The sequence below is a fragment of the Nematostella vectensis genome, chromosome 3 (genome assembly GCF_932526225.1).
Source record: "Nematostella vectensis chromosome 3, jaNemVect1.1, whole genome shotgun sequence".
In the NCBI taxonomy this organism is placed as follows: Eukaryota; Metazoa; Cnidaria; class Anthozoa; order Actiniaria; family Edwardsiidae; genus Nematostella; species Nematostella vectensis.
In genome coordinates, this window is record NC_064036.1 from 2,773,030 (window position 1) to 2,795,675 (window position 22,646).

The 22,646-nt window shown below is 43.6% G+C and overlaps 3 protein-coding genes across 4 annotated transcripts; 2 read left to right on the forward strand and 1 right to left on the reverse strand.

The window, feature by feature from the left end:
- The first annotated feature begins 2,497 nt into the window (after window positions 1-2,497).
- LOC125561303 (salivary glue protein Sgs-3-like) lies at window positions 2,498-3,118 on the forward strand. Its single transcript, XM_048725402.1, has one exon. The coding sequence runs from the start codon at window positions 2,498-2,500 to the stop codon at window positions 3,116-3,118; it is 621 nt and encodes a 206-aa protein (XP_048581359.1).
- An 88-nt stretch (window positions 3,119-3,206) lies between these two features.
- Window positions 3,207-6,234, forward strand: LOC116619087. The gene is made up of 3 exons (XM_048725431.1): window positions 3,207-3,340; window positions 4,642-4,929; window positions 5,665-6,234. The coding sequence occupies exons 1-3, from the start codon at window positions 3,267-3,269 to the stop codon at window positions 6,107-6,109; spliced, it is 807 nt and encodes a 268-aa protein (XP_048581388.1). The 5' UTR covers window positions 3,207-3,266; the 3' UTR covers window positions 6,110-6,234.
- Window positions 6,235-6,969: 735 nt separating this feature from the next.
- Window positions 6,970-22,594, reverse strand: LOC5513860 (outer mitochondrial transmembrane helix translocase). 2 transcript variants are annotated; one of them, XM_001634066.3, is made up of 13 exons: window positions 22,356-22,591; window positions 20,524-20,565; window positions 20,095-20,202; window positions 18,203-18,272; window positions 17,703-17,771; window positions 17,281-17,369; window positions 17,140-17,182; window positions 16,568-16,648; window positions 16,178-16,293; window positions 16,027-16,077; window positions 11,425-11,506; window positions 9,283-9,337; window positions 6,970-8,260 (listed from the first exon to the last, which is right to left on the reverse strand). In XM_001634066.3, the coding sequence occupies exons 1-13, from the start codon at window positions 22,491-22,493 to the stop codon at window positions 8,134-8,136; spliced, it is 1,071 nt and encodes a 356-aa protein (XP_001634116.2). In that variant the 5' UTR covers window positions 22,494-22,591; the 3' UTR covers window positions 6,970-8,133. The 2 variants fall into 2 exon arrangements, with proteins under 2 accessions (XP_001634116.2, XP_048581387.1); XM_048725430.1 differs by lacking the exons at window positions 6,970-8,260; window positions 9,283-9,337; window positions 11,425-11,506 and adding an exon at window positions 11,541-11,648 and having other exon boundaries at window positions 22,356-22,594.
- Between the last annotated feature and the right edge of the window lie 52 nt (window positions 22,595-22,646).

Consider the following 22,646-nt stretch of genomic DNA (forward strand, 5'->3'; position numbering starts at 1 on the left):
GATTCTGTACTTCATTTGGTTGCTCTACAATTTGAGACTGCGATTGACCATAAATACCAGCAGGATCAAACACTTGTGAGCCATAATAGTTGAAATAATAGTCCCGAGGAAAGTACGCCATGTTGTGACCTCGATTCACTCTGCGAAGATGAACTTTCCCGCGCAATTCGATCACGTTGGGTTATCAAGTAGGGTGATAATTGACAAAGCTGTCATGTTCGACATGATTTTGACGTTTGGCCTAGTTTTGTAGGGCTCCAAACCTCCCCAGCGGCGTCTTTGTAGTTTGGCCTGGCCGAACAAATGCATCCGCACTTGTTTCTTACAGTTGATGACAGAATTTGTGTCTACATAAACAAGTTTTGTACAAGTGCGGATGGGCCCTAAAAACTAGTGCAATTTGTTAACTAATTCCTTCGTAAACTCCGGTGCAAGTACTGAGACTCTAGTGAAGGCAAACGAAAGAAGACCGTTGGGGGAGGTACAGACCTTTTATACTTTTGTCGATAGTTTCCGCGGTGGTTTCCAAGTGAGTTAGCCAATCAAAAATGGTTTTGAGTGAGTTCCAACACAATGAAAAAATTTCCAGCCAATCGCGCGAGGTTTTGAGTGTGTTCCAGTGCTAACTATAATAACACCTCACCCACCCCCTTGCTTGCAAATTGGTGACAATATTTTCCGATCTTATCCGACGGATTTCCGAAGGTTCCCGAAAAGTGATAGAAGCTCAAATCCAAAGCTCGTGATCCGGGGCGCTCCGTGAAGTCGCATAAGAATAATAACGACGATAAGGCATCTTTTTACGTGTTTAATTTAATTAAAAAGCAAAAGTACAGGAGATTGAATGATTTCCACAGACAAGCCAATAGTTTCTAGGGATATCGGAGTATTTTTAAAAAAGCCATTTAAGTTCAAAATAACTTGGTCCGAAAAACTTTGAGTGTGTTCCGGAACTCACGTAAACTACCCTGGATCCAACCCTGCATTCTTTACTGTTTAAAAACGCCATAAGGCCACATTTGACTTATTACAATAAGAAATATTATGTCTTGGTTGTTTTTAATGCATGATTTGTTTATATGTATCTATACTTCGGGTTATAAATGTAGTTTTGTGGATTTTTAAAGAGAAGGAGGGGGGTCAAACAAGTTTTTGGGTTTCTCCTGGGGGGGGGGGGGGGCAACAAAGTTTTGTTGTTTACAAAGAAGGGGTTGTACAGAGAACTCAAGTAGAGTGCGCTTAATACCGACCACCCCCCCCCCCCCCCCCCCCCGGCCATAAATAATGAACACTAACTCCCTAATGGGCCTTGATTTCAATAGAAGGAAAGAGTGCGGTGCGTGTCTGAGTCGAGCTTATTTCCAGTGGAGGCAAACGTAGACCCTATTTTTCAGGAGACATTACTTTTAAAGTTTCCCTGCTAGCAGAGGCCTCTTTTCTCTGTATTTCGCTGGGCTGGAGTTCGCGAGGCCTCAACAAACGTAGACGCCGACAGCAGAAAACAGTGAAACTAGATTGAGAATTCAATCGCATCACGTGAAAAAGCGATCTGTCATGTAAACCGTTTCTCTCAACCCACGACTTGAAAACTCCAAGTTTCACGGTCAATAGAGACTCCACCGTTTAACCTGTAACCTAAGTTGTGCTTATTCTATTGTAACTGGTTTGGAATTGGACGCAGTTTATTTTCGATTTCGTTGTCCTAGCCGTCGTCGTCGTCCTTGCTTAGGGTCCCTAACCATGTCTTCTCAATAGTACTTTTTCTTTTACGAAGTGAAGTGCATGTATAAGTTGGAAATGAGGACGAGGGTAATCCGCGAGGGGCATCGGTGGTACAGGGTCCGGCGAGGCATATACATTCTATTGGTGTTCTTCAATGGCTTGTTATGGCTTGTAAGCCTATCCTACATCAATTCACTCTCGGATCTCGACAAGAAGTGTATGGATAATCTTATTACAGCCTCTATATTTAGGTATGTAAACCAAAACTCCCCCATGTAAACTCTCCCAACTTCGAACGCATAGACAATATGACAGTTAGAAGGGTTTTTTGGTCAGTTTCGCGTCCAAGTGACTAGTGCATAAACGTAAGAATAACGCGTCGACAATACAGATGCGGGACGTTATGAATTGAGCCTAAATGTAGCGTAAAAAATTTGACTAAATTAATAATGCGTTACGACCACAGGATCGTACACACCGTTGGAAGGGCTGCTATGCTTGCTTACCGGCTAGAAAGCACCTTGCTTTTCTGGAAATTTTATAGTAACGACACCGAGTCTGTTCCACCAAATGATGACGAACACGAAGTCGTCCGACCAAGAATGGTAAGATAAAAAATCTTCTCTAAAATGAGACATTTGATTAGAACGCAGAACACTCTACCAGACCAATATACACACTGTGGAAGACAAACACATAACACGCAGCCAAACAACCATGCTCGGACATCCAGCGTACTTTGCGAGCGCCCGCAAAGTATGCTGGATCTTCGAGAATGCCAAACAACACACGACACACAGCCAGACCGACACACGACACACAACCAGACCAACACACGACACACAGCCAGACCGACACACGACACAGTAAGACCAACAAACGACACAGCCAGACCAACACACGACACGCAACCAGACCAACAAACGACACAGCTAGACCAACAAACGACACAGCCAGACCAACAAACAACACAGCCAGACCAACACACGACACGCAACCAGACAAATACATGACACAGCCAGACCAACACATGACACACAGCCAGATCGACTACGACACGCAGACACACCGACCCACGACACGCAGCCACATCGACCACGACACGCAAACAGACCGACCCACGACACGCAGCCAGACCAACACACGACACACAGCCAGACCGACACACGACACGCAGCCAGACCAACAAACGACACAGCCAGACCAACACACGATACGCAACCAGACCAATACACGACACAGCCAGATCGACCACGACACGCAGACACACCGACCCACGACACGCAGCCAAACCAACACACGACACGCAGCCAGATCGACCACGACACGCGGACAGACCGACCCACGACACGCAGCCAGACCAACACACGACACGCAGCCATACTATCATACCTAATCAGCAAGTCTTCTATTATGATACCTTATTCGTTTTCTTTCAGACGAGCCACTGCGAGATCGGACGGGGGAGATGGTTTAGTCTTTTTCTCGCAATCTTCTACTGCGCTTTAGCTGTTGCTTCATTCATTTTGTCGAAACACCACAAAATGAACGATGGATTGATAGTAGCAACAGTTGCGTGTTTCCTAAACACACTAACCATCGTGGTAGTTTGCATTTGGTGAGTACTTATTTTGCCGGTCCACCCCTGAATACGCACCTTGCGCTAGTTTCTCGAAATACGCGAGAAAGTGTGTCCGCAGCGTGTACGCGCACCCGTCCCCCCCCTCCTTGTCGGCCAAAACGTGGGTCATTTCTTATTAAGGAATCTTCAAATGCTTTGCTTTTTCCTCATGACACCTTTGACTGTGCAACCCCCCCCCCCCTTGTCGGCCAAAACGTGGGTCATTTCTTATTAAGGAATCTTCAAATGCTTTGCTTTTTCCTCATGACACCTTTGACTGTGCAACCCCCCCCCCCTCCTCTCAGCCAATCCTGGATCGTCTCTGACAGCTCTGCAAATTAAAAGCTCAATAGTTTTCTACGTCTCTAGGCGTAAAAAAGCGAGGGCACCTAGCGAGAAAAAAAAAACTTGAACGCCAAAAACGTACTATTGTACGCAATTTTAAACATTCCGAATAACTGCGCCCTAAAAAACAAAACATGTGTTAGAATATTTTTTTGGGAAATGCATTTACGAAGCTCTATTGCCCGGGGGGGGGGGGGATGCTTCCGATAAAAACAGACGGGGGTGATCGTCGGCAAATCTATTTTAACCGAAAGGGACGGTACTTTGGGTGTTGTCAAAGGAATTTTTGACCTCACGATATAGCAGAATCAGAAAAACCCTTAAACATCCACTGAAGAAGGACTGAATAAAAGTCCGAAACGTTGGTATATTTTGCGACTCTGTTTTGGTTCTCCATTTTAATCCTCACACCCCCTAAGGAATAGAATTTGGTCGAATTTTGCCGCCATTTTATGCTCCCACTCAATGCCGAGTCACACAAAGCATCATTTCCATCAGCTAATTCAAGCGAGTAACCAAGATATTTTCAATCAATTATCGTCAACAGTTTCCTTGCAAATAAACCGTTGTATTTTCAATTATAAACAACAACAAAGGAGTGGTTGATCGACATTCTTTAAGAGATAGCAGAATCGGAAAAATCCTTCAACACCCCCTAAGGGATAGCAGTTGGTCAAAATGTTATACCCTAAAAGACAGAACGATCACCCCCGTCCACTTTTCTTGGGAGTCTTCCTAAGTTTAATTTACTCAAACCCTTATTCCAACGTATAACAGCTCCGTTGTACATTTGTATATTACAATTAACAATTCTTATTATTGCCTAGTACTGGGGCCAGGTGCCCCCTCCCCATTAAATGAAGCCATATACTTTTTGTCATCCAAGTAGTTTTTATTCATCGTTAAGACGATGAAAAATTAAGTCACACAGCTATAAACACTGTTTTTTCCAGGCTACAATGCTCTGGATCACTGAAGGTCGTACCGGAGACAGACGAGAAGGGGTTCTTCTCAAACATTTCCGTGTACGTGTCTGGAAATCAGTTCGAGCATGTGAAGCTGGCTTTGTTTTACTCAGTGATTGGCGTCACTTTCCATTCCGTCTACGCTCTGCACATCATCATCAAACCGGATCCAGTGGGTGGCAAATGGAGATGGCAAAGGGAAATGTCCAAGGCTTTGGCCTGTGTGTTCCTGTCGATGTTTGTATATTGGATGAGCCACAGAAACAGAAAACTAAGGTACTTATCTCAGAGTTCAAACCTGTTTCCTCATAAGGCAGAAAAGTATGTGCAATAATAATAAACTGCGGCGCAATAAGCGCCATATTCTTTTTACAGTGGCTAACAAAGGGATTTTTTATCCAGCATTAATTTTGGCGGGAGTCTTCTGCTAAAAAAGGCACGTGATTTCTAAGTTCAAAAGTCGCATGCAAAGCATGTCGGAAACTAACAACTTTCTTTTGAGGGAGGTGGGAAAATTGTTTATTTCCCTTTTAATGGGAGCACCCGCCCCAGGGGCGGCAATATTGGACATGTGTTAGGTTTTGGTTTAAGGCTTTAATTTCTGGTAAGCTTTGTAGACTTGCTATGTTTAATTTACACTTATTTCAAGGAAGATTGACAGCGTAAACGGCGAAGGGCGTTTGCCAAATGGAAGATCAACGAACGAATGGTGCCTATGAGTTGTAATTATTTGTAAATATGAAAGTGGTAAATTAACTCAAGCGATGTCAGAACCATATATATTAATCACATTTAATGGATAGTCGTATGTTTTATTTATATTTTTCTAAATGTCGACCAAATATTTTTGGATCCACGGGTCCTTTCGGTCGTAGAATTGCCGTTGGTCAATAACCATTTGCCGTTTGCACTGACGTTTTTTTTGAAGTAAGTGTCAAAGATGTAACACCCTCTTGGAGTATGCAAAAAAAAGACACAGCCGCTAAAGCTTTCTTTTCTTGCTCTCTACAGACAATGGCGACCCTTGCACATTATGGTGGGAATGACGGCAACCATGCTGTTTTTGGACTTGGCGGAAGAATGTGCCAGTTACGGGGATGACGAGTACGAATGGGTCATTTACGTGTTTCCTCTCGCAATCGACTTCAAGATGTATGTCTTGATCCACACGTGGAGCAATTTGACGTCAGCCAAAACCGACTACTTAATCGAACAAGATAGATACTATAGGCAGCTAGCAAGACAAGTTGACTTAAGTGCAGTAGAGCCGTTGAGATCTCAACAAGGGGGTTACGAAGAGCTCAGTGGGCGACACGAAGAAGACTTATCTCAAGTAGAGACTAGGGACGGTGGAGAACCCCGACGAGAGAGCTACGAAACGTTCAATGAACGAGAGCAGGTAAAAGAGCAACAGGGGAGAAATAGTAGGGAGCATCGCCGAGAAAGTACGGCTTAGAACATGGGGAGTGGTTGGAAATGGCAAGGAATATCGCCGAGAGAGTATTTTTAAATTTAAGAGGCAGAGTTAGAAAAAAAGGTTAGAGAACAGTATTATAACAGTAAAATCGTCGATTCCTTTTACTGAAATGCTACTGTCTTTTTTAATACGTAATCAATTTGATAGTACATAGAACTCACATAAAAAAGGACTAATACGGACCTACGTTTTTAGTCCTTTATAAACGAAATCCCTAATAGAGTTGCGTACCATGAAATAAAATCTAAATAGCTACTTGTTCTAGCAAGACATTGTTCCCTTTCGTAAAACCAATCCTTAGAATCATATCGAACTTAGAAGCATCACTATTGTTTCCTTGGTAAAACTAATCCTTAGAAGCTAGAACAAACGTTTTTTTATACTTTGGGTATGTGTATTATAGAATGCGTTTCTTATTATTGTCATCTTTTCCCCTAAGGTATTGCCCCTTGTGTAAAACAGATGCATCAGAGGTATGTTATAAAGAAAAGATGATTTCAGCTTTATCATAATTGGAAAACGCTTACCTCAAAACACACTTATGTTAAGGTCTCGATAAAGGTAAACGACATGTCCGTGAAAAAAATATTGTCGCGCCGCAATTTTTACTACATGTACAAACTATATATCAAATAAAATATTGAATTATCTCCTGCGAGTTTTATTTTTGCAATAGCTACTGTAATTCCGTGTCCTCATTTCTGGCAAAATTTGGACACGAAAAGTGCTATAAAAGCAATCTCTAGTCGAAAATTCTATGGAAGAATTGTAGGACTGGGACTAGCGCATGCGCGTCGGTTCCAAGATGGCGGAATAAGTTCAGAACTGAAAACCCGTTGTTGTTTTAGCAACTGTTACATACTTTATTGTATAGCGTTATAACTGTTACAGAATATGCGTAGTCTCCAGCCCTATTTAGGTTTTATTTCATAGACATCTATGCGAATGAATAGTCCAGTTTCGAATTCCACTGTGCCTGCTGGTCATAGGCACTGAGGACGCATAAATACAGTGCAAGCCTCGGTTTCAATCGAATCGATGGCAAATACCAGCGAGACCATGAAGTATTCACAGGTTTTTGCATTGTTTTATTCCAAGTTCCAGAGGATTCTCGCTGGTATGTGCATGAAGTCGAGGCTTACACTGTATTTATGCGTCCTTAGTCTGTAAGTCCAGCGGTCATAGTGGAACTAGAAATAGGGCTATTCAGGGAAACAGATCCGCTTTTGCGAGTATTCCTGCTGTTCCTTTAGGCAGATCTTCATGGCGTTATGCCAGAGTCTTATAAATGCCTGGTAAAGGTAGACTATTGGTGCCATCAGCCAGATTTCAACATCGCGTTGTCCTTGAGTCATAAATGCCTGGTAATGGTACAATGTTGGTTCCTTTAGGCAGATCTCATTGTGGCGCTATGCTCAAATCTTATGGCTGACTGGTAATGGTACAATGGCGGTACTATCACACAGATTTCATTATGGCGCTATGCTCAAATCTTATGGCTGATTGGTAATGGTACACTATCGGATGGCGCAGTCCTTGAGTCTTAAAAATGCCAGGTAATGGTTCAATGTTGGTTTCTTTAGGCAGATCTTATCGGGGCGCTATGCTCAAATCTTATGGCTGATTGGTAATGGTACAATGTCGGTACCATCATGCAGATTCATCATCGCGCTGTCCTTGAGTCTTATCAATTCCTGGTAATGGTACAATGTTGGTTCCTTTAGGCAGATCACATCGTGGCGCTGTGCTTAAATCTTATGGCTGATTGGTATAGGTATGCAATCGGTACTTTCACGCAGATTTCATTATGGCGGTGTGCTCAAATCTTATGGCTGATTGGTAATGGTACGCTATCGGTACTATCACGCAGATTTCATTATGGCGCTGTGCTCAAACCTTATGGCTGAATGGAAATGGTACACTTTTGGTACTATCACGCAGATTTCATCATGGCGCTGTGCTCAAATCTTATGGCTGACTGGCAATGGTACACTTTTGGTCTATCACGCAGATTTCATCATGGCGCTGTGCTGTAATCTTAGAGTTGCTTGGTTTAAATCCTCCATGGTGATGGCCCTCAGAGAAGAGTGATCGATCACTTCGTCCTCTTGAGATTCAGTGACGTCACGCCTGACACAAAAGATATTATTGAGTTACCCAGTACATAAATTTTTGGTATTCAGAATCGTGCAAAAATCCAAGTAGTTGTGTTCTTGAACCAGAGCAGAGTGGGTTTTATTAACCCGTGAAACCAGTTTGGCATATTTCACTTTACTAAGCTTAAATCCCCTTGTTCGCTTCTGTACTTCCGTGTCCATTTGACAATCAGACGAGTAATAATGAGTTATAATAAAATAAACTCTACTGAATATATTGTAACACAATTTGTAGTCTACTCTTTTTAAGACTTCTTCAGGGCGGACATGCTCTTTAGCAGACTGTTGCAAGATATTTGACGAATGTAGTGTTTTTGAGTAAGTACGCAGCTGCTTTGTCTCCTTTTATCTTTGTTCTACAAAGGAGTTCTTTTGCCTCTATTCTTCTCGTTCTTTGTGTCGAGGTGCGGATATTGTTCATTTGCCCAATCAAATAGCAGCTTGTAAGAGCTGCGTACTGACCCGTGTTTTTAGTTTAATTTAGTGCTGTATATTTTTCAGTGAACAGGACGCTAATTGGGACCTCAAGTCCGTAAGCCAACCCTCATCACTAAATAGTTTAAACATTTACTTAACGTTTTATTTATATAACACGATGAATGTTTCTAAACAAAAAATGGATAAATACAGTAAGCAATATTTTACACGCATTTCTACATTAAATAGCTGGCGTGGAGCGCAAAAAATTACAACAAACTGACAAAAATATTAACGCTTTAGAACTGCGCGCTATTACCAAAATAGAATTAACAGATCTCTTATATTTAGGGAACATTTTGTAAATATCGACTAACAAAAAAGCATATATGTGTCACACACACCACCCAGAGTAACCCAGAATGGATATATGCATGTGATGATGACATGGGAGCAAATGTTACATGACTCTAACAAGTGTCCATCCATCTAATCCGCAGAGTACGGTGAGTGTTAATGGCTGGCATTTTGCTCCGGGACAGCAGTTCTGTATGATGTTGTAGGGCACTAATTACTCACGATTCCTGGCGTTCTTTTAAATAGTCTCTTACACAGTTCATGGCAGCTGTACGACCTAAAAGAACAATTTAAAAACAGCATTTAAAGAGGCCAATTTACCCTTCCAAAATGCTGGGGAAATTCCGGGCGTTTGAAAACCCCCCCCCCCCCCCCGGAGTTTCCAATCCCCTCCCTGGAAAGGGGGGGGGTATGAATATTTTGTGGAACTACACAATCTTTACAGTGAGTGTGATGCATGCTCCCGTGGCCGCCTTGACCGCCAAACGAAGGAAGCCAATGGGGATGCGAGAAACGTGCTATCTCGTACGCCGCACGCTACCGTGGCCACCTTGACAGCTTAGCAAAGTAAGCTTATGGGGATGCGAGAAACGTGCAATCTGGTACGCCGCACGCTATCGTGGCCACCTTGACAGCTTAGCAAAGTAAGCTTATGGGGATGCGAGAAACGTGCTATCTGGTACGCCGCACGCTATCGTGGCCACCTTGACAGCTTAGCAAAGTAAGCTTATGGGGATGCGAGAAACGTGCTATCTGGTACGCCGCACGCTATCGTGGCCACCTTGACAGCTTAGCAAAGTAAGTTTATGGGGATGCGAGAAACATGCTATCTGGTACGCCGCACGCTATCGTGGCCACCTTGACAGTTAGCAAAGTAAGCTTATGGGGATGCGAGAAACGTGCTATCTGGTACGCCGCACGCTATCGTGGCCACCTTGACAGCTTAGCAAAGTCAGCTTATGGGGATGCGAGAAACGTGCTATCTGGTACGCCGCACGCTATCGTGGCCACCTTGATAGCTTAGCAAAATAAGCTTATGGGGATGCGAGAAACGTGCTATCTGGTACGCCGCACGCTACCGTGGCCACTTTGACAGTTAGCAAAGTAAGCTTATGGGGATGCGAGAAACGTGCTATCTGGTACGCCGCACGCTATCGTGGCCACCTTGATAGCTTAGCAAAATAAGCTTATGGGGATGCAAGAAACGTGCTATCTGGTACGCCGCACGCTACCGTGGCCACTTTGACAGTTAGCAAAGTAAGCTTATGGGGATGCGAGAAACGTGCTTTCTGGTACGCCGCACGCTACCGTGGCCACCTTGACAGCTTAGCAAAGTAAGCTTATGGGGATGCGAGAAAGGTGCAATCTGGTACACCGCACGCTATCGTGGCCACCTTGACAGCTTAGCAAAGTAAGCTTATGGGGATGCGAGAAACGTGCTATTTGGTAGGCCGCACGCTACCGTGGCCACCTTGACAGTTAGCAAAGTAAGCTTATGGGGATGCGAGAAACGTGCTATCTGGTACGCCGCACGCTATCGTGGCCACCTTGACAGCTTAGCAAAGTAAGCTTATGGGGATGCGAGAAACGTGCTATCTGGTACGCCGCAAGCTATCGTGGCCACCTTGACAGCTTAACAAAGTAAGCTTATGGGGATGAAAAAAAACGTGCTATCTGGTACGCCGCAAGCTATCGTGGCCACCTTGACAGCTTAGCAAAGTAAGCTTATGGGGATGCGAGAAACGTGTTATCTGGTACGCCGCACGTTATCGTGGCCACCTTGACAGCTTAGCAAAGTAAGCTTATGGGGATGCGAGAAACGTGCTATCTGGTACGCCGCACGCTATCGTGGCCACCTTGACAGCTTAGCAAAGTAAGCTTATGGGGATGCGAGAAACGTGCTATCTGGTACGCCGCAAGCTATCGTGGCCACCTTGACAGCTTAGCAAAGTAAGCTTATGGGGATGCGAGAAACGTACTATTTGACTGACTTCACTAGCCAACCAGCGAGCCAAACAGAATGCTACAGTGCTTATCATAGGATTTCGGAATTCTCCTATTTATCGTATGTGTCAATCAAAAGTGTAATTCTCGCATGCTGATTGGCTAGCTTTCTTTGAACTTTGTATTGGTGGCCACGGTAGCGCGCGTCGCACTATAGAGAAATGAGAGGGGATGTGTTCATGCCCTACACCCAGACCTAGCTATGCGCCTGAATTTTTGTAACTTTTCAAGACCGTTTACCATTACGTTTCTGAATGAAGAATACGTTTCTGCTGATGTCAAACATGGCTGCTTAACCAATGCATCAAAACGTACATAACGTATCTGATTGAGATCAAACTACTATTATGCAGTACTTACACATTTCTCTCAAGTCGCTGCCTGAAAACCCACAAGTGATAGCTGCCAACTCGTCTAGATTCAGGAACACCTCACCATCAACCTGTACGGACAAAAAAACACAAGCCTGTGAATACAGTAATAGTGCCTCGTCAGGAACACCTCACCATCAACCTGTACGGACAAAAAAACACAAGCCTGTGAATACAGTAATAGCGCCTCGTCAGGAACACCTCACCATCAACCTGTACGGACAAACAAACACAAGCCTGTGAATACAGTAATAGCGCCTCGTCACTCTGACCTTGACTCCCTGGGTACCAGGAATACACTAATAGTTACCCAGGGTACTCGAGGAGTTACCCAGGGTACTCGAGGAGTTACCCAGGGTACTCGAGGAGTCACCCAGGGTACTCGAGGAGTCACCCAGGGTACTCGAGGAGTCACCCAGGGTACTCGAGGAGTCACCCAGGGTACTAGAGGAGTTACCCAGGGTACTAGAGGAGTCACCCAGGGTACTAGAGGAGTCACCCAGGGTACTAGAGGAGTCACCCAGGGTACTAGAGGAGTTATCCAGGGTATTAGAGGAGTAACCCAGGGTACTAGAGGAGTAACCCAGGGTACTAGAGGAGTTACCCAGGGTACTAGAGGAGTTACCCAGGGTACTAGAGGAGTCACCCAGGGTACTAGAGGAGTTATCCAGGGTACTAGAGGAGTTATCCAGGGTACTAGAGGAGTTATCCAGGGTACTAGAGGAGTTATCCAGGGTACTAGAGGAGTTATCCAGGGTACTAGAGGAGTTATCCAGGGTACTAGAGGAGTCACCCAGGGTACTAGAGGAGTTATCCAGGGTACTAGAGGAGTTATCCAGGGTACTAGAGGAGTTATCCAGGGTACTAGAGGAGTCACCCAGGGTACTAGAGGAGTTACTCAGGGTACTAGAGGAGTCACCCAGGGTACTAGAGGAGTCACCCAGGGTACTAGAGGAGTCACCCAGGGTACTAGAGGAGTTACCCAGGGTACTAGAGGAGTTACCCAGGGTAATAGAGGAGTCACCCAGGGTACTAGAGGAGTCACCCAGGGTACTAGAGGAGTCAACCAGGGTACTAGAGGAGTCAACCAGGGTACTAGAGGAGTTACCCAGGGTACTAGAGGAGTCACCCAGGGTACTAGAGGAGTAACCCAGGGTACTAGAGGAGTTACCCAGGGTACTAGAGGAGTTACCCAGGGTACTAGAGGAGTCACCCAGGGTACTAGAGGAGTTACCCAGGGTAATAGAGGAGTCACCCAGGGTAATAGAGGAGTCACCCAGGGTACTAGACGAGTCACCCAGGGTACTAGACGAGTCACCCAGGGTACTAGAGGAGTCACCCAGGGTACTAGAGGAGTCACCCAGGGTACTAGAGGAGTCAACCAGGGTACTAGAGGAGTCAACCAGGGTACTAGAGGAGTTACCCAGGGTACTATAGGAGTCACCCAGGGTACTAGAGGAGTTATCCAGGGTATTAGAGGAGTAACCCAGGGTACTAGAGGAGTTATCCAGGGTACTAGAGGAGTTACCCAGGGTACTAGAGGAGTTATCCAGGGTACTAGAGGAGTCACCCAGGGTACTAGAGGAGTCAACCAGGGTACTAGAGGAGTCAACCAGGGTACTAGAGGAGTTACCCAGGGTACTAGAGGAGTCACCCAGGGTACTAGAGGAGTCACCCAGGGTACTAGAGGAGTCACCCAGGGTACTAGAGGAGTTACCCAGGGTAATAGAGGAGTCACCCAGGGTAATAGAGGAGTCACCCAGGGTACTAGACGAGTCACCCAGGGTACTAGACGAGTCACCCAGGGTACTAGACGAGTCACCCAGGGTACTAGAGGAGTCACCAAGGGTACTAGAGGAGTCAACCAGGGTACTAGAGGAGTCAACCAGGGTACTAAAGGAGTCAACCAGGGTACTAGAGGAGTTACCCAGGGTACTATAGGAGTCACCCAGGGTACTAGAGGAGTTATCCAGGGTATTAGAGGAGTAACCCAGGGTACTAGAGGAGTTATCCAGGGTACTAGAGGAGTTACCCAGGGTACTAGAGGAGTTATCCAGGGTATTAGAGGAGTAACCCAGGGTACTAGAGGAGTTATCCAGGGTACTAGAGGAGTTACCCAGGGTACTAGAGGAGTTACCCAGGGTAATAGAGGAGTCACCCAGGGTACTAGAGGAGTCACCCAGGGTAATAGAGGAGTCACCCAGGGTACTAGAGGAGTTATCCAGGGTACTAGAGGAGTTACCCAGGGTACTAGAGGAGTTATCCAGGGTATTAGAGGAGTAACCCAGGGTACTAGAGGAGTTATCCAGGGTACTAGAGGAGTTACCCAGGGTACTAGAGGAGTTACCCAGGGTAATAGAGGAGTCACCCAGGGTACTAGAGGAGTCAACCAGGGTACTAGAGGAGTCAACCAGGGTACTAGAGGAGTTGCCCAGGGTACTAGAGGAGTCACCCAGGGTACTAGAGGAGTCACCCAGGGTACTAGAGGAGTCACCCAGGGTACTAGAGGAGTCACCCAGGGTACTAGAGGAGTCACCCAGGGTAATAGAGGAGTTATCCAGGGTATTAGAGGAGTAACCCAGGGTACTAGAGGAGTTACCCAGGGTACTAGAGGAGTAACCCAGGGTACTAGAGGAGTTACCCAGGGTACTAGAGGAGTAACCCAGGGTACTAGAGGAGTCACCCAGGGTACTAGAGGAGTCACCCAGGGTACTAGAGAAGTAACCCAGGGTACTAGAGGAGTTACCCAGGGTACTAGAGGAGTCACCCAGGGTACTAGAGGAGTTACCCAGGGTACTAGAGGAGTTACCCAGGGTACTAGAGGAGTCACCCAGGGTACTAGAGGAGTTACCCAGGGTACTAGAGGAGTTACCCAGGGTACTAGAGGAGTTACCCAGGGTAATAGAGGAGTTACCCAGGGTACTAGAGGAGTCACCCAGGGTACTAGAGGAGTTACCCAGGGTACTAGAGGAGTTACCCAGGGTACTAGAGGAGTTACCCAGGGTACTAGAGGAGTCACCCAGGGTACTAGAGGAGTCACCCAGGGTACTAGAGGAGTTACCCAGGGTACTAGAGGAGTTACCCAGGGTACTAGAGGAGTTACCCAGGGTAATAGAGGAGTTACCCAGGGTACTAGAGGAGTTACCCAGGGTACTAGAGGAGTTACCCAGGGTACTAGAGGAGTCACCCAGGGTACTAGAGGAGTTACTCAGGGTACTCGAGGAGTTACCCAGGGTACTCGAGGAGTTACCCAGGGTACTAGAGGAGTCACCCAGGGTAATAGAGGAGTCACTCAGGGTACTAGAGGAGTTACCCAGGGTACTAGAGGAGTTACCCAGGGTACTCGAGGAGTTACCCAGGGTACTAGAGGAGTTACCCAGGGTACTCGAGGAGTTACCCAGGGTACTCGAGGAGTTACCCAGGGTACTAGAGGAGTCACCCAGGGTACTAGAGGAGTTACTCAGGGTACTCGAGGAGTTACCCAGGGTACTAGAGGAGTCACCCAGGGTACTAGAGGAGTTACCCAGGGTACTAGAGGAGTTACCTAGGGTACTAGAGGAGTTACCCAGGGTACTAGAGGAGTCAACCAGGGTACTAGAGGAGTTACTCAGGGTACTAGAGGAGTTACTCAGGGTACTAGAGGAGTTACTCAGGGTACTCGAGGAGTTACCCAGGGTACTAGAGGAGTTACCCAGGGTACTAGAGGAGTTACTCAGGGTACTAGAGGAGTTACTCAGGGTACTAGAGGAGTTACCCAGGGTACTCGAGGAGTTACCCAGGGTACTCGAGGAGTTACCCAGGGTACTAGAGGAGTCAACCAGGGTACTAGAGGAGTTACTCAGGGTACTAGAGGAGTCACCCAGGGTACTAGAGGAGTTACCCAGGGTACTCGAGGAGTCACCCAGGGTACTAGAGGAGTCACCCAGGGTACTAGAGGGGTTACCCAGGGTACTAGAGGAGTCACCCAGGGTACTCGAGGAGTTACCCAGGGTACTAGAGGAGTCAACCAGGGTACTAGAGGAGTCACCCAGGGTAATAGAGGAGTTACTCAGGGTACTAGAGGAGTCACCCAGGGTACTAGAGGAGTTACCCAGGGTACTCGAGGAGTTACCCAGGGTACTAGAGGGGTTACCCAGGGTACTAGAGGAGTCACCCAGGGTACTAGAGGAGTCACCCAGGGTACTAGAGGAGTTACCCAGGGTACTAGAGGAGTTACTCAGGGTACTAGAGGAGTTACTCAGGGTAATAGAGAAGTCAACCAGGGTACTAGAGGAGTTGGCACTGCTAAAGCATGGACTTCAGGGTGGGGACGATAAGCAGTAATCAACTTCTTATTCTTTAGGGTAAGAGCTATGGTTTAAAACAGAAAAAAAAAAGGTTTTTACTATACTGGGCACTTCACCCTATCACATCAAGCACATTAATCACTTAATCGAACCAAACATTCATGGAACTTAATCACCTTCGATTCATTCTATTATTTGGTAATGAGTTTGATCAATTCGATTACTGTCACAGGCTATAAAATGGTCTATCATTATCAACCATTTTCAGTTCACTATAATAATGCACTTTATGAAATGTTACTCACGTTTTCACTCTGTAGGATTATCCGTAGTATTTCTTCCCTTTGTCTCTCATCCTGCACATTGAGCAAAAACCCAGTTAAACAAATACCTACTTGCACTTGAATATCAATGGATATTTGCTAGGAAAAACATCATCTGAGCCAACAATCATACCGGTAAGCCAACATGGAAGGCAGCTGGCATGCGTCGCAGAATTGCTTTGTCAACATCTTGCGGCCTGTTTGTGGCCCCCATCACAATGACCTGGCAGTTAGGCTCTGTTACAAGCCCTGCAAAGAGTACAAACCATGAGCCAGGGCTAGGCTGGAAACATTTTGATGCTGAAATTGTGACAGCCAGACAAAGGCTATTATATATTTATTCTCAAAGACTGTAAATTCGACTTTTTTTAACTTACAGTCCTGGGGAATTAAGATCAGGTCCTGTAAGACAAGGATAGAAGCAGGAAAGAGCTTATGAAAAAGCTAAATCCTCGACAATTAGCCTGAAAACCTCTACTGTCCTTTCCAACAAGACTATAAAAAAATAAACAAACATACATACCATCCCATAAACTCATAAACTGTGCTTTCATCATAGCAGTGGCTTCATGATCACTCTTATCCCTTGCTCTCAAGAATGAATCTGCAATCACAAAAAAACAAATGATTGTACTGTATGAGGTTGAAATGATTTGTGTTGATGGAGGACTGGGCACACCATGAGCTTATCATGGCTGTACAACATTAGACTTCAAAATAATGTTTTAAAATATGCTTGATTCTGGCGGCTTTGTGGAAAGCCTCCATACTAAAAATATGAGATGGGGATACAGAAAAAAGAGCAGGCAAAGACCAGAAAACAGCCGGCTATATCCGGCATCCGGCAGCTATTTTAAACCCTGAACATTTATTATTTCTTAGTGCTTGGAGTGTTTTAACCACTGGTACTGTACCCTGGGTACCAGAGGCTCCTGCTGTAGCTTTGTGGCAAAAATGATTTGAGCGAAGGGCTTCCCTCTAATTGTTGTAGCTGCGAAGCTCTGAGCTTCTGGTACCCAGGGTGAACCACTAGGATTGAGTTTAAGAATGACACAGTACTGTTCCATATGGTGAATTAATTACCGATGTACATACCAATTTCATCAATAAATATAATACAGGGCTGAAGCTTTAAAGCCTGAAGATAAAATAAAAACTGTAAAAGATATTAGGAAATAATGTAAATGATAATACAACAGGTATACACTACATACGGTATTTTCATAATCCACTGACCAGTGAAAAAACTGCAGCTGCAAGTTTCTGTGATTCCCCGTACCATTTATCAGTCAAAGAGGATACTTGTAAGTTCAGAAATCTGCAACCTAAATGTGAAAGGAAAAGGAAGTTATGAAAAAAAAATGAGTTGATGTTTTTTATCTTGTGGCTCCAGTATTTCAGGAATATGACACAACCCAAGGGCCAATCTCTTCAGGCATGTACACATAAATCTGCATAGAACTGACAAAGTTCAACGCCTGGTGCACAATACCAGCCAGTACAGTAGTTGTTAAATAAGCAATTAAACCTGTAAATATCAAGGGTGCTTCCCACAGCCTCCATCCCGGAACGAGAGAATGTTTACCAGCTTTTCCTGGAAATCTCAAAATGTATACATTTTTTTTCTGATAAGGTTTCAAAACAATTTCCTACTGTACCTGCTTCTTTGGCTGTTGCCTTGGCAATCATTGTTTTACCACAGCCTGGAGGACCATGCAATAAAACTCCTGCCATCAAACACACACCATTTCAATATCAACAATGAACTATCAACAAAAATCGAACATTTTTGGGGAATCACTAAAAGTAGGGTGATCGTTTTTTTTTTTCATAGCACACATATAGCACTTGGGGAGTTCAACCAATAAAAGGATTGAGGGTCTTTATGCCTGAACTGCTAGCAGAAAAATTGTGGAAATTGTAGGGGTTCAATCAAATAGGAGAGTTTTTTCTCTTGGTTGCTAGCAACTTTAAGCAAAAACTTATCTACAGTATGCAAGCATAATAAATAAAATGACAGTAAAACCACCCTTTTGGTATAGGACTGTGTCTACTTTATAGAAGAAACTATCAAATACACAATCAACACAACTACTATATGGGGTCTATAGCAATTAAATAAAAAAAACTGAATATCTAAGATCTGAATATCTAATACCTTTTGGTGGGCTGAGCAGTTTTGATTTTGAAAATATGTGGCTCTTCTGTATTGGCAGAATGATTGTTTCCTAAAAAAAAACGGGTTTTATTTCAGGAAAAAAAGGACAGTATATCGGTTGTGTTTCACAAGGATACTGTATAAATATTAGTAATAATAATACTATATTATTTGTAGTAATATTATTATATCAGAGCTGTAGCAGGCCTCGAAATATTGGAGGAATGGTACTGAATTTTTCAAGAAAGTTACAGGGGCACACGCTACACTTCTACTGGTCGTCATAATTTTTGAAAATATTTGGGGGCCTGTGCTCCCAGTGCCCCGCCCCCTGCTACGACCCTGTATATTATTTGTTTACCTAACCAGTCATGAATGTGATTAGGGAAATAAATCAACACAAGGTTGAAATGGAAAGTTTATGCATATTGTGAAATCAAAGTAGCTTCACTGAATTCATTGAGTGTTAGCCCTTTTTTCTCTTTTTTTTGTTTTTCAGGGAAGGGCTAAATTTTAAACATCAGTCAAACTATTCTGTTCTCACAGAGGTTTAAATTATACTTGTTGATTTATCTCCCTGACTCCACTATGCCTTTACAGACTGCCTAGTTATTCTACAGCTTGTCAATAATTTGTCTAGTCATAGCATGTATGTGTGACTAGGTTCAAGTTCTAGATTTGCAGTGCAACACAACTGGTTGATATACTTTTTGTGCTAGATTTCATGCGCTAAAATTTCAGCAGCAAGGGTAAACCACTAGTGACAGCCATACCATACCACAATAAATTAATTTACTGTTGGCTAATGTAAGGGACGTCCAGTTGCAAATGTTTGTTGCAGCTCAAAAAATATTGGCACCAATGCAACCTTCTATGCAGTTGTATTTAACTTAGAGTCCTGTGTTACATTGTTTCTATGCAGCATGCTTTAGTAAAAATATCATTTAAATATGGCCTTATTAAATACCCCATGCGCTCCCACCTTTACATCTTGTATAGTCTCATGTAGTCCCCCAATATTACTCCACTGTATTGGTAGACTATGGCCTTATTAATACCCCATGCACTCCCACCTTAACGTCTTGTATAGTCTCCTGTAGTCCCCCAATATGACTCCACTGTATTGGTAGACTATGGCCTTATTAATACCCCATGCACTCCCACCTTAACGTCTTGTATAGTCTCATGTAGTCCCCCGATATGATTCCACTGTATTGGTAGACTATGGCCTTATAAATACCCCATGCACTCCCACCTTTACATCTTGTATAGTCTCATGTAGTCCCCCGATATGACTCCACTGTATTGGTAGACTATGGCCTTATTAATACCCCATGCACTCCCACCTTTACATCTTGTATAGTCTCATGTAGTCCCCCGATATGACTCCACTGTATTGGTAGACTATGGCCTTATTAATACCCCATGCACTCCCACCTTAACGTCTTGTATAGTCTCATGTAGTCCCCCGATATGACTACACTGTATTGGTAGACTATGCCCTTATTAATACCCCATGCACTCCCACCTTTACATCTTGTATAGTCTCATGTAGTCCCCCGATATGACTCCACTGTATTGGTAGACTATGGCCTTATTAATACCCCATGCACTCCCACCTTTACATCTTGTATAGTCTCATGTAGTCCCCCGATATGACTCCACTGTATTGGTAGACTATGGCCTTATTAATACCCCATGCACTCCCACCTTTACGTCTTGTATAGTCTCATGTAGTCCCCCGATATGACTCCACTGTATTGGTAGACTATGGCCTCATTAATACCCCATGCACTCCCACCTTTACATCTTGTATAGTCTCATGTAGTCCCCCGATATGACTCCACTGTATTGGTAGACTATGGCCTTATTAATACCCCATGCACTCCCACCTTTACATCTTGTATAGTCTCATGTAGTCCCCCGATATGACTCCACTGTATTGGTAGACTCAATGGATCAACCAGATCTGCAGCAATAGCCAATTCATATTCACTCAGCTGGGGAAAATAAAGGTAACAATCTCAGAAACATCTTTCTTGAGTTAAGCAACCAAAGAAAATCAATCTATCAAGTGACATTTTGTGGTCCTAGCAAAATACCAAGTTTAAGAAAGCATCCATTTCCATGAGCTGATTAGGGGAAGCTATTGTGGCCATGTTTTTTAGTGAATTTTGGTGGATGAAATATGAGACTGTTTTAAGAGGGCACTTTTGAGATTTCTTTACCTGATCTGTCTTCCAACATGGAATGACAAAATACTGTAATAAAGGCTAGCTAAAATATGTAACACAACAAATATCTTAAACAACGTCTAGTACCTGTACTCCATCTGCACCTATTAGCTTTAACAACTGCTCAGCCTGTATCCAAGGTAAATATACAGAATTAGTAACAGTGAATATTTGATCAATATGTCAAATTTATCAATTGCAAGACAAGCAAGGGAATATTTGAACAATATGTAAAATTTATAAATTGCAAGACAAGCGAAGGACTGGGTTTGATAGCCATGTTAAAGAGATTGCTGGAAAGTTTGACTGGGTAATACTTCTTGTTTCATCTTTGTTTAGTTTTCGGTCAACTAAATAATGTAGCTCAGGCTACAAAGGCAAAAGACAAATGCCTAGCAAATGGCACATGACTACTTGCTCACATGTACTTCAAAGTACAGTAGGACAACTGCACTTTCAGTCCTGACATTATTTTACTTAATAAATAGAATTTTAGGACATTTTATTTTTTTAACCACTTGCTTCACAATAAAGCACTTTCAGCTTTAAGCTTTTGGGCTGAATATGCTTTGTTGAGGAGGCAGTTGCAAATAATATAACAGGAACCTCCAGTGCCAATTATACAAAGGATAACTTTGTATGCTTCTCTCTCCTAATAATTCACCGAACTCATCACAGCATGTCAAACTGCATGTCACCGATGACATCACAGCATGTCAAACTGCATGTCACCGATGACGTCACAGCATGTCAAACTGCATGTCACCGATGACGTCACAGCATGTCAAGCAAGAACGACAATGACTGCTTGGGTAACAAAATAAATAAAAAAATTATCACTTTAAATTTAATTGCAATGGAATAAACAAAACATTGTAGACAGAGATGCATTTTTACATGCTGTTATTAAATTCTAAATGAATTTCCATTGTTGTCTGCCCTTGTCATCCATGTTGCCTTCGTCATTGCTTAAACAAAGACCCTGCGGTATAAAAGGCCTAAACCTGGTCCAAGTCTTATTCTAACTAGTAAATATTGAAAAAGCAGAGCCGTAGAATAACTTTGATAATTTCAAAGTTGAAAATAATGTTCTGTATACACAAGGCAATAACGGCAAGCTTCTTGGGAGCAGTTTTCTACGGCAACAATGACCAAAAATTGTTATTGAAAAATTACTTCAAAAACAGCGCACGCTCATTTGAAATTATGCTATTCTTCAGCGCATGTGTGAAAATAACGAAACCTTAAAACTTATTCGCTTCAAAATCGCTCCATTCTCTATTTCTTATCTGTCCAGTCATCAGAGAAGATTGTTAATATAGTTGTCTTTGCACTATTGATGTTTTAGACATTATTTTTAACTTGATCATATCTCTTTTGCTTTTTTTTATGGAGCTCTGCTCTCGACAAAATCTAGTGGGAATGACGACTTGGACCAGTCTTTTACGGTGCAGGTCCTTGTTTTAAGACAGGAACCGGTTTAGCGCGTGCATATGTTTTCTCATGTAATTTGGTAGACATCTTGATCTATGTCACAAATGACTGGACCTGGGCCTTTCAGTTCACTGCCTTTTTTTAAAGGTTGACCAAAATACCTCAATATTACAGATTTGAGTTATTCGCGCGAACGCGTGTTTTATAGGGTCCATACGAACCACATACCATTTGGAAGATGAAAATATAAAGAATTGACAAAGTCTTCAACTCTGAAAGGTTATATGGACTTTAAGGTTTCTTGCTTATAGACCCTAATACTCCATGAGGCTGAAGTAGTATGATTTGACCATCACCTGTTTGATATTCTATAGATCTCCCTCTCCCCCAAAACCCCTTGTAGCACCAGTCAATTGCAACCATAAAGTTAATTCTTTCAATCTTTTCAGCATAGATGTCATATTTTGTAAAGATATCCAACCGACCTGTTTTTGTGCTGCCATGCGACTTTTTCGTGTTGGATCCATCGCCTCCATTAGCCATTTAACGCCGTAATATGTGAATGCTCCCAATAACAGAACCTGTATAGCAGCCGATAAGTATCTTGCCTTAGTATTTGACATTATTCAAATCAAATCAAAATATAATACGGCAAACAAACTGGACATCTTGTGCTATGATGAAATTTGAATAGAAACCTGATCGAGCCCGCAGTTCTTCTACCAGCTACCAGTGGTTTGCTCTTTAGTACTTAGTCTTTCTTAAGTATGAATTTT